Below are 12,129 nucleotides of genomic sequence, written 5' to 3'. Positions count from 1 at the left end.
TTGGTGAAACGATAGGTTTGGTGGAGGTGTGCCTGTGACAAGAAATTTAACGAAATTTGCATACCATGGACAATGTTTCATCTCAAACAGTTGCTCGTCAGGAAACCAATCATTAATAGCTTGATCTACACAGTCATTACCAACAAGCTCTAGTCTAGATAAATGATCCGCCACCACATTCTCAACACCTTTCTTATCTTTTATTTCCAAATCAAACTCGTGTAACAGTAAGATCCACCGACGTAAGCGTGGCTTTGCATCTTTTTTAGCAAGCAAATATTTCAGTGCAGAGTGGTCTGTGTAAATAATGACTTTTGACAAAACAAGATATGCATGAAATTTATCAAGTGCAAACACTACTGCAAGTAACTCTTTTTCAGTGGTGGCATAATTTAATTGTGCTTCATCTAGAGTCTTACTTGCATAGTATATAGTGTGGAATACCTTGTTCCGTCTTTGGCCGAGGACAGCACCAACCGCAGCATCACTGGCATCGCACATGATCTCGAAGGGCAGATCCCAATCCGGTGCCACCAAGACAGGAGCCGTCACCAAGCGCTCCTTTAAATCCTCGTATGCCTGCAAACAGTTAGAATTAAAATCAAAGGGCATATCTTTCATAAGTAGAGAAGATAGAGGTTTGGCAACTTTAGAAAAATCTTTGATGAACCGCCGATAGAAACCGGCGTGGCCTAAAAAACTTCTAACTCCCTTTACTGAGGCTGGTGGTGGTAGGTTCTTTATGACTTCAAGTTTTGCCTTGTCCACCTCAATTCCTTGCTCCGAAACCTTGTGCCATAAAACAATTCCCTCTTGTACCATGAAATAGCACTTTTCCCAATTGAGCACCAAGTTCGTCTCCTCGCATCTTCTCAACACGGATCTCAAATTCTGCAAGCACTCATCAAACGTTGCACCAAAGATAGAAAAATCATCCATAAATATTTCAAGAAAGGTTTCAATCATATCATGGAATATAGCAGTCATACAGCGCTGAAATGTAGCAGGTGCATCACAAAGACCAAAAGGCATTCGGCGAAAAGCAAACGTGCCATAAGGACAAGTGAAAGTGGTTTTCTCTTGGTCCTCAGGTGCAATTGTGATTTGATTATACCCCGAATACCCATCTAGAAAACAATAAAATTCATGCCCCGCTAATCTCTCCAACATTTGATCAATAAAGGGAATGGGAAAATGGTCCTTACGGGTGGCATCATTCAACTTCCTATAGTCAATACACACTCTCCACCCCGTAACAGTTCTCGTGGGAATAAGTTCATTCTTTTCATTGGTGATCACTGTAATCCCACCTTTCTTAGGCACACATTGAACCGGACTCACCCAAGCACTATCGGAAATAGGGTAGATAATACCTGAATCGAGAAGCTTAATAGTTTCAGCTTTCACTACCTCTTGCATCTTTGGATTTAGTCGTCTTTGATGTTGCACGAGAGGTGAGTACTTTTCTTCCATCAAGATTTTATGCATGCATATCGATGGACTGATTCCCTTGATGTCTGCCACCTTCCAAGCGAATTACCTTTTGTTCTCTTTGAGAACTTGCAACAATTTGTCCTCCTTAGCATCTGTCAAAGCAGCAGAAATAATGACATGCAACGTGTTATTCTTACCTAGGAATACGTACTTTAAGTGCGGAGGTAAGGGTTTGAGTTCAAGCGTCGGTGGCTCCTCGATGCTCGACTTTGGAGGGATCAAATCTCTGCGCTCTCCTAGATCTTCCAGTTTCATCCTCATCGGCCTTCTCCATGGATGGTTGTCATTGAAGTATGCTACTATTTCAGCTTTTTCTTCATCCAATTCCTCTTCTCCCAATTCAGTAGTGATAGTGGCCTCCAAAGGGTCCCTAAAAACATCCTGCACATAGTGAGACACAAGAGAGTCAAAAGCATCAATTCTAAAACAACTATCAGAATGCAGTGTGTGCTTAAGTGCAATAAAAACATCAAAAGTAATCTCTTCCTCGCCCACTCTCAATCTCAACTTCCCTTCTTGTACATCAATTAGTGCCTTGCCAGTTGCAAGGAACGGTCTCCCCAAGATTAGAGGCATCTTTGTATCCTCCTCCATGTCGAGAACCACGAAATCCGCAGGAAAAATGAATTTGTCCACTTTCACTAGCACATCCTCAATCACTCTGTGGGGGTACTTGACAGAACTGTCAGCCAGTTGCAAGGATATCCTCGTCGGCTTAGGCTCTCCCAACCCAAGTTTCCTAAACATAGACAATGGCATAAGATTAATACTTGCACCAAGATCACATAATGCCTTATAAAAAACAACATCACCAATCATGCAAGGGATAGAGAAACTCTCTGGGTCTTTGAGTTTCGGTGGGATTTTGTTTTGCACCAAAGAGGAGCAATTTTCAGTTAAGTTCACTGTCATGTGATCCTCCAACTTCCTCTTATTGGCTAAAATGTCCTTTAAAAATTTAGCATAACTAGGCATTTGCATTAAAGCATCGGCGAAGGGAATATTGATATGCAATTTTTTAAACACCTCAAGAAACTTACCGAATTGTGCATCTAGTTTAGCTTTTTTCAATGCTGCAGGGAAAGGTGGAGGAATAACAATTTTAGGTTGTGTAGTGGGTGCTAGTGTAGAGTTAGAAGACTTACCTTTAGATGTCGCAGTTTGCTCATCTACGGTTTTAGTTTTCTCTTTTTCCCTTGACTCCAAAACTTTCCCACTCTTCAACTCGATGGCCTTCACTTGCTCTTTTGGATTAGTCTATGTGTTACTTGGCAAGGTGCCTGGCTCTCTACTTGCTATCATCTTCACTAACTGACCAATCTGATTTTCAAGCCCCTTTATCGACGCATCCTGATTTTGAAGTCTAGTTTCAGTGGATGAAATAAACTTAGACATCATTTGCTCCAAGTTGGACTTTTCTTCTCTAGGAGGATCGGATCTGTACATCGGTTGTTTTCCATATTGTTGTCCTGCGGTCTATTCTGACTGTTTTGACCGCCCCATGAGAAGTTGGGATGTTGCCTCCACCCAGGATTGTATGTGTTCGAATAAGGGTCATGTCTTGGGCTGTTTTGGACTCCCACTTGGTTCACTAGTGCCTCATTTTGCACATAGAATGGATTGTCATCTTGACAGTCCTTCGCATAGTGTTCCCCTCCACACTTTTCACAGAATATCTCTTGAAGACGCATCGTCGTACCACCCACATTCAAGCCGTCTATTTTCCTGTTTAAAGCATCAAGTTGTGCAGTAATAGCAGAAAAATCAGTTACCTGGTGCACTCCTGCACTCTTCCGCTGGTTGTTTCTTTCAGATTGAGGATGATAGCTGATAGCAGCCATCTCCTCTAACAATTCATATCCTTCCTCCGCGGTCTTTCTCAACAGGTTTCCACAAGCAGCCGCATCTATCATAGTACGGTTAGGAGTAAGCAAACCATAATAAAATGTTTGAACGACTAACCCAAGTGGTAACTCGTGATGTGGGCATCTTCGTAGTAGATCCTTGAAGCGTTCACATGCCTCATATAGAGATTTCTGATCAAATTGAGCAAATGTTGTAATTTCTGCCCGCAGCTTCATGGTCTTGTAGGGAGGGAAGTATTTGATGAGAAAGTCTTTCGCCATGTCGTCCCATGTAGCGATCGACCCTACAGGCAAACAATTTAACCATGCTTTAGCTTTATCACGTAAAGAGAAAGGAAATAAACGCAACCTAACAGCATCATCAGAAACTCCATTGAATTTAAAAGTATCGCAGATTTCAAGAAAATCCGCGATGTGCGTGTTTGGATCATCTACTGCAGTTCCTCCGAATTGGACTGTGTTCTGAATCATCTGGATTATGGCTGGCTTGATTTCAAAGTGATTTGCCCGCACGATAGGCCTCACAATGCTAGGGCGTGCACCCTACAAAGAAGGTTGGGCATACTCCAGCATTGGTATGCGACGCGGTATCTCAACTTGTCTATTGTCACGCTGTTCCTCTCCACGTTCTTGATCGTGTCTTTCCATCAGTTCTTTAAGTCTTTGTTGTTGTCTTCGCCTTCGGAAAGTTCTTTCAATTTCAGGATCAAACTCAAGCTCCACGTCAAGTGACTTTGGCATGCACTGGAAGAAATGTCTGTAATAAAATATGGAGTGTTAGCTAAAGAGAATTAAAATAATGCTAAATAAAATAACTAACAATAAAATTGTAGATTAACAGTCCCCGGCAACGGCGCCAAAAACTTGATCGAGAAAAACTTGCACAGTAAAATCCCCAATAAAAATATGATTTTGTATCTTTAAAATTAATCGCAAGTGCACGATGTCAAGTTATAATATAGTGTACGTGAGTACGAGTATCGTTCCACTGAAGACTGTGTTTTACAATTGTTATTTGTCGTTATCAAATCTTTAGCAACGAAAAATTGATTGATTGTATATTACTACTAACATTAAATAAACATGCAAATAAAAAGATTCAAAATCAAGTAATGAAATGTAAAGTTTAAAATGGTTGAATAAAATTTCAGTGAAAAATGGATTTGTTGGGAATTTCGGTTCACCTACCCCTCGTTCATTAATTAATTCGTTCGATCGTGATCTACTCTTCCGACAGGATTTTCTGTTCTATTGAACACTCTCTCTCGAGCTATGCCAAACTAATTCGACTCAATGAAGTAATTAAATGTCTTTAATTATTTATCAAGAGTGAATCGCATTCCGATCTATGAAATCCCCTAGTTTTCGACCCTAAGGACTATGACTATCGGCACGTATCCAATTTCATATATCTATGTAAATTGTAGATCCGCGAATTATACTACTCGATCCTATCACTCGTTATTCTCTCGAACTCACTCGCAATATAAAGACGTTGTTAAAGTTAGCTACGCTCTACAACACGATAAAACAGTAGTAAAATCAAAAATAATGCACAATCGAAATATAAATTAATTCAGATCAAGGTTCGGGGTAGGATCCCCTTAAATCCCAACAAATATTAAAGTTTAGCTACTAGAATTCATAATTAAACTAAGCAGAACAAGGTTCAAATGGTAAAACTAAATAAGAAATACTAGAGTTGACGAAAAACGCGAAGAACGACGCCAGGAAAACTTCAATCCTTCAATCCAAGCGCAAAGTGCTCTCCAAACTTGCGGCGGCTCAAGAAGAATGTCTGAATATTTTTTAATGCCCCCCAAAAAGTCGTCCAAAAACCTTCCATATCAGCCACCCTCTCAAAATAAGGTAAAGAATCGGCTGAAAAAAATCTTGCCAAAAATAGGTGGCGCTCGGGCGGTAGAAAACTACCGCTCGAGCGCCACACCTTCTGTAAATTTCCTTGGGATGTGCGGCCTTCGCGCTCGGGCGGTAGAAAACTACCGCTCGAGCGCCGACTCTTCTGTAATTTTTCCTTTGGGGATCACTTCTCGCGCTCGGGCGGTCAAATTTCACTGCCCGAGCGCCAAACTTTCTGTAAATTTCTTCGGCATTTCTCTTCTCGCGCCCGGGCGGTAGAAAATTACCGCTCGGGCGCCAACTTTTCTGCACACAAACTTGTTGGCTTAGCGCTTGGCTCCGATTTCTGATTTTCCGGCCATTTTTCCTGCAAATTCGTCATGCCCGAGTGAGATATGATAAAATGCAAATGTTTATTCTAAAATGAACAAAATGTGATTGAAATAGACGTATGAACAATGCAAAACACACACAGACTAATGCAATAAAACACGTAAAAACCACACCTATGACAAGGACCGCGGGTGCGCTCACTTTTATACCGCGGGTGCGGTGGACTTTCTGCCCCAACACCGCAGGTGCGGTGGCTTTTCTGGCGCGGTTGCGCTCAAGCTACTGTAAATTTCCAACATTTCATGATACACGACCGCGGGTGCGGTAGAGTTTATGGCGCGGGTGCGGTATCTCCTGGAATATACTTCATAATTTCATTTTTAAATACTTTTCTCGGTGTCCCGATTGATCCTTTCATAATCCTTTCAACTCATCAATCACTAATTGCAGATTAACAGATAAAAATCTTGGGCATTACAACAAGTGTTAAGTCGGGATCATTTCCGGATGAGTTGGCTGAAACAAAAATTGAGACTCCTGATCCTTATCTTGAGTCCTCAAGTCAACCCTTCACCTCGGGGATTGAAGAGGGAGCGATCAACCTTAGGCCTCGTATTGACAAAGGCAAATCTAAGGTTGGTACTAATGAAGGTGCAATTTCTCCATTTCAGGTTTATCAACAGAATTGGAAAAAATTAAAAATAAGAATTGACATTAACCCAGCCACCAACAGGGTTGATGTTTCAGGAAAATATCCTAGGGTATGGATGAAACCTAATTCATATCCCAAGGAGGTCAAGGCTTGGTATGAATTTGAGGGCTCTTGCCTCAGTTTATACTAAATCACCCAACTTTCCGGAAATTTCAGGTCTACCAAAATGGATCCAGGAAGCTGTTCACGAGACTTGGGCGAATAATGGTTATTTGTCTAGAGGAGAGGTTTTGGAGCTATATTTTTTCAGTGCAGCACCAGAACCAGCAGGGAAAGGCACACATGAAGCCTTTCATTTCATCAACTTAAGGAGACCAGATACAAATATTCAGAAATTTATAAAGGACCCTCCGACAAAAGAAACAACCCTTGTTGTTTCAATTACTGAAGATGACATTTCTACCAGAAGAGCTTGGGGTCTATGGGTCTGTCTCACTGAGATGGACAAAATCAAGTTTCCGTTCAAATTTTATAATCATTCGGTGAATGGATCATTTCTGTTAAACACTGTGACAGGAAAAACAACAAGTTTTGCAGAAGATTTATTCGAGAAAAAGAGAAATCTTTTATGGAACAGCAAGCTGCCGGCTAGTAAAGAAACTCGCCGAAAATTTTGTAATATGGCACATGTGGGAAGATGGTCAGAAAACATCTGCCCCGAATGCCAAAACCCGAAAGAACCAGAGTTTGGTAAAAGTTTCAAACCATGATCTGATCGGAAACATTTTACCGAAGCAAGGACAAGTGGGGAAGGACCACAATCACATTTTCCTCGAGGATACAAAAAGCCAAAGATTCCTCGACAAAGTTAATTGTGGACATGTTACTAGCCCACTAACCAAAAGAAAACCCACCATGTTAGTGAAAGGACAGGACCACCAATAATCGGTGGAAAATGACAAGGACCATTGAATACCTAATTTAAAAAGGGAATCCAATGAAGAAAAGCAAGGAAACTGGACCCAGATTATATCTATAAATAAGAACGAATGGGAACCAATAAAACACACCCAACCAAAACTTAAAGATGTATCGTCTATATCTGAAAGTTTTGAAAAATAGAATCAAGTATAAAAGAACTCAGCTGGAAGCTCTCGGATCCTTAGTTCAAATGTTCAAAGAAAAGGATGATGAGATTACAACCTATATCTTACAGACACATTTCTACTGATATATCAGAGAAATAAAAGAAGATAAAAAGTTATTTCTAGATTAATCATCTAAAAAAAGACATTTCAAGAGAAATGGACCACTCAACCACTACATACTCCATGAGCAAGCTGTAAAGGCTTATCAAGATTTGGAATCCGTGTTTCAAATCCGAAGGAGCCTTCTATAAATAAGCAAGAAGAAAGAAGTGAAGATCATCGAACATTTTCCTCATTTATTTCAGAAATAAATTGTAATATTTCTCTTCCAAAGTTTATGTGTTTTGTAAGTTCAGCTATTATCAGCAGCTAAACAAGTTTCTCCTCCTCCACATGAGGTTACTATGTAATAAATAAATATTTGTGTTTGAATAAAAGAGATATTTACTCTAGCCCCTCTCATGTATTATTTTCAAAATTTTATCTTTTATTGTATACTCTAAGTTAGGAAACGAATTAGAGTTGTGCCAAGTACTGCTGAAGGAATCTGCGTCTGTAATTGTCGGTTGCGATCGTGTGGTTGGACTGTGAGGAGCAGTTCGTAAAATACGGTGGATATAACTTGGTTGTACTCCGGTACTCCGGTCAAAGAGGTAAAAGATTTAATTTATTTTACGGAAGCATGATGAGCCTTTAATCATAAAAGTAAAATCAATTTTAATTAAAAAGGTTGAGGGGTATTTTGGGTAGAAGGGGAGTGAAGATAAAGTTGAAAGATTTTAGGGAGTGATCGGTAAGTTGCCCAAAAAAAATTTGGCTCCAGTAATTTTTGAAATTTTAAGGACGACGTCGTTTTACAGAATTGTCTGTCTCACATTTCAAATTCAAATGGAAAAGTACATGTTCCATAACTCCATACGATAATATAGCCAAAATAACAACGGAACCAAACAGAACAGGAAGCTCCAGCAAGGATTCGATCAGCTAGCGAATATTCTGAATCCGATGTACAGCCAAAACATGTAATGATCAACAAACCTATGAGGGGTCTTTCCTTGTACCTAACAGTGTTTGAATGATTGAATCTGACATTCCATCTGCATATGGAAACATATGACCAGCACCAGATAACTCATGATACTTTATCCACGGCAGTTGATTGGAAATATAACGCTGCACTTCAACGGGGACAAGTTTATCCTCAACCCCGTGCCACAAGTGGACAGAACCTTCACTTTCAGGGAATGGATTCTTCAAATCTGTGGGATCAAATTCCCAATTCCCATAGCCAATGATCAAAGCACGAAGAGCAGACTCGAACACTCCTTGTTGTCTTGGCAGCGCCTGATCATACCAAAAGAGCAAAATTCACATTCAGACACTATTTTAATAGAAACAAATTGCGGGCGGTACTGGTGGGACTAAGGGTCATCCACTATTTACAGAGCTACAGCCAATGATGAAATGCTGAAACTCATATATTTTAAATGGTGAAAGATTCCAACTCATTACATTTCAATCTTGCATGTGGCAGTTGTTGCCAACCAACCGCATTCACTGGAAATAGTCAACACTTAACAGTTGTGGCTCTAAAAGTTTGTTCAAAAAATGGACCATGGAAGATGAATGATAAAAGAAATGAGATTAGCAGGAAGATAAACTGCGAGAGGTAAAAATCTCAGTTAAGAAGTTCAGAGATTTCTCCAATTGTATAGCGTAGAATGTGTGTGTATAGATTTTATAGAGTATACAACCCAGTACCTCAAACTCCTTTTTAATGGAATGAATTTTAGGCCCAAGTTCTATGTCTTGGTTAGACAAAACACTTGTACTGTAAGCGATAACACTCGAAAAAGGAAACAATTTTTGGGTGTTCCACCAGTAGGTAAGCCATGGCATATAGTGAGCAACACGAAGGGCCCATTGATCCTGTGGAAGTTGCTGATAATATACTTCCTTTGATATGTTTGAAGGAATACCAGGCCACCAATAATTCACCGCTGGTGCTAAAAGAACTGCTCCAGCCAACCTGTTTGGCATTACGGACGACATTATTACTTATTCAGGTTCAGAAGATACCATAATTACAAGGAACTGTAGCAATTACTTAACTGGATAAGAAATAATAATTAATTCATGGAGAAGAGCGAAATTCATTGATGAATTTAAACAAGACATCCTTCTAATTAATCTCACAAAAAACCAATCCGAAACCCAATTTGGAATATATATACCTGTGAGGGATATACTTGAGGCATGCCCACACAATCTGCCCACCCATTGAAAACCCGATAACATAAAACTTGGAACCTAATCCCAACTGGTCAGCAAGCTCCTCAATGTCAAACGCTAAGGACTTCACTGTTTGGGATGGGTGAGGATCACTTTCTCCATAACCAGGTCTATCAAATGAAACGATGTAGATTCCTTGACTTTCAACGACATCCTAAGAATGAGACCAAAAAACAAAAAAAGTTAGTCCAGATAATCTAATACCATGCCTAAACAGTTGATACATATGAAGGAAACGTCATTACTGGGGACAGGGATGCAGTTATAGCAGTAGCATCATGTCTACAACTATTGATCCCGTGGATAAAAACTATCTTATGCTTTGCACTCTCCTTTGGAACACCATACTCTTTGTAAGCCAAATATCTCCCGTCATTAAGTGTAATTCTTGATGCTGTAACTGGAGGCCCATCCGTGGAACCACATATCTTTGGCGAAGGAGGTCGTGTAGCCTGGTACGCCCATGCAAAAATCCCCATAAAGCAAACCAGCAAGATTTTCTTGAACATCCCTGAAAATTTATAGTTTTGAATATACACAATCAGCACTACGCCACTACCAAGTTCAAATTAAGAGAGGAAGCCGCAAAAATTGCAATACTCATTAACCGAACAGTTCTATTAATGCAACCTAAAGCCAAAATTCCACACATTTAGTTGAAAACAACAAATAAGCACCAAGAATCATAGTTTATCAGTCGGAATGCTCAAGAGCAACTGAAGTTCTCTTGTCCATGAGTTAGAAAAGAAAAATCCGAAATTAATTAGGATTGTATTTAGATTGAATCATTCAAAATCTGGGACTTCGAAATTATTATCATCGTTAATTAAGTTAAATAGAGAAAATTCAAATCCACGTATAATTGCACTATTCATGATGGATTTCAAATGCATTTAAAGATTTGAAATAAATTCTGATTAATATATATAATTAAAATGTAAAGTAATGAGAAGAATTTGAATATTTTTTTCAAATATCTAATCAATAAAAATATATTTAATCTATAAATTTTAAATCCATTCATCTAATCACAACCTATATGTATTACAATCAGATTACAACAAATTCCAAGGCCTCCATTCCAAAGTATAAATACAACAATCTCAAATTTTCAATTTTCAGAATCAAGATCAGAACTTTCAACCATTAACTACTACCTGAAGCTCGATTATATTCAGCCCGCTCTACGGTTCAGATAAAAACTAGCAACAAAACCCAACTCGGCATTAAATCGAAAATTTCTAACCATACAAACTAAACGGAAAAGGAAAAATCACGAAAATCCCACCTGAAAAAATCGAAGAACTCGTTTTTGGCTTCATTTTCCGGGTGTGTGCCCTTGCAGAGGCTGCTGAAATCTTCCGGGTCGTTCCAGCCGCCATTATTTCTTAGCTTTTCTTTATCTATTTGTGCACTGCACTTCCAGTAGTCAATTCCTCTTTTGCCGATGAAACCCACAAAACAGATCACTTAGAACCAAAGATTCATTGATACACACGCACTGATGTGCATCTGGACGCCAAGAAAAGAGCGAGATTTGGAATCGGACGCATAAATCAGGCAACTCTCGACAATTTGGACTTTTGGAGAGTAGTTCCACTTTTTCTTCTTCTTTTGTTTTTTTAAAGGGGTGTAGTTTTTTCATTAAAAAAAACTAGTATTTAACCTATGCATCGCATGAAATATTGTTAAAAATTAGTAAAAAAAAATATACATTTAAATTGAAAAAATTATATAATTATAAAAAAAAATTAACTAATTTTAAAAAATTTTATTAAATACAATACATATCGATTAATTTTGTTGGCTAATAATCACTATCATATATCAAAATTTTAGATTGTGTTAGTCTATAACAATGACATTATGCTTATCGTGTTTAATGTATTGATGTCGACAACCAATCTTAATACATATTTAATTCTTTAATTTTTGAGAAACTATATATCATAATTTTTTAACATGTGATAAAAAATATTTTTGAATCAAATTCAATAAAATTAATGAGAAATATTTTTTAAAAAATTCAATAATTTCATCTAAATCTACATTCACAAACAATTTTGTGATATGACAGGTGTTTGACACATTTGAATGATAAAAATAATTGTTTCATCAATATCTTTATCCAAATGAGTTGTGATTTTATCTACAAAATATCTTCATAATATACACAACAGCCTATTATTCCTAAAAATGAAATATGCGATTATAAATAAAGAGTGGTTCTCATGTGAGACCGTCTCACGGATCTTAATCTGTGAGACGGGTCAACCCTACCCATATTCATAATAAAAAGTAATACTCTTAGCATAAAAAGTAATATTTTTCATTGATGACCCAAATAAGAGATCCGTCTCACGAATATGACCCGTGAGACCGTCTCATACAAGTTTTTGCCATAAATAAATTATGTATAAACCAGAAAAGTTATTTTATTAACATTTATTATGTGTATTCCGAAACAATGCCAATAAATTTTATA

At 38.3% G+C, this 12,129-nt stretch overlaps 1 protein-coding gene and 1 non-coding gene across 2 annotated transcripts; one reads left to right on the top strand and one right to left on the bottom strand.

Annotated features, from left to right (window-relative positions):
- The first annotated feature begins 3,465 nt into the window (after positions 1-3,465).
- LOC140818883 (small nucleolar RNA R71) lies at positions 3,466-3,571 on the top strand. The gene has a single exon (XR_012115114.1). It is a non-coding gene; the product is annotated as a small nucleolar RNA R71 (small nucleolar RNA).
- Positions 3,572-8,157: 4,586 nt separating this feature from the next.
- LOC140818368 (uncharacterized) lies at positions 8,158-11,267 on the bottom strand. Its single transcript, XM_073178299.1, has 5 exons — positions 10,933-11,267; positions 9,890-10,155; positions 9,587-9,798; positions 9,114-9,381; positions 8,158-8,696 (listed from the first exon to the last, which is right to left on the bottom strand). The coding sequence occupies exons 1-5, from the start codon at positions 11,024-11,026 to the stop codon at positions 8,391-8,393; spliced, it is 1,146 nt and encodes a 381-aa protein (XP_073034400.1). The 5' UTR covers positions 11,027-11,267; the 3' UTR covers positions 8,158-8,390.
- Between the last annotated feature and the right edge of the window lie 862 nt (positions 11,268-12,129).

This window comes from Primulina eburnea, chromosome 17 (assembly GCF_022965805.1).
Source record: "Primulina eburnea isolate SZY01 chromosome 17, ASM2296580v1, whole genome shotgun sequence".
NCBI classification, from domain to species: domain Eukaryota; kingdom Viridiplantae; phylum Streptophyta; class Magnoliopsida; order Lamiales; family Gesneriaceae; genus Primulina; species Primulina eburnea.
This window is presented reverse-complemented; position numbering and strand designations above follow the sequence as displayed.

Coding starts and splice junctions, on each gene's coding strand:
- LOC140818368 (XM_073178299.1), bottom strand. CDS start 11,026: ATGGCGGCTGGAACGACCCGGAAGATTTCAGCAGCCTCTGCAAGGGCA. Junction 9,382..9,586: donor CTCAAGTATATCCCTCACAG/GTATATATATTC, acceptor AATGCCAAACAG/GTTGGCTGGAGCAGTTCTTT. Junction 8,697..9,113: donor CCATTAAAAAGGAGTTTGAG/GTACTGGGTTGT, acceptor TGGTATGATCAG/GCGCTGCCAAGACAACAAGG.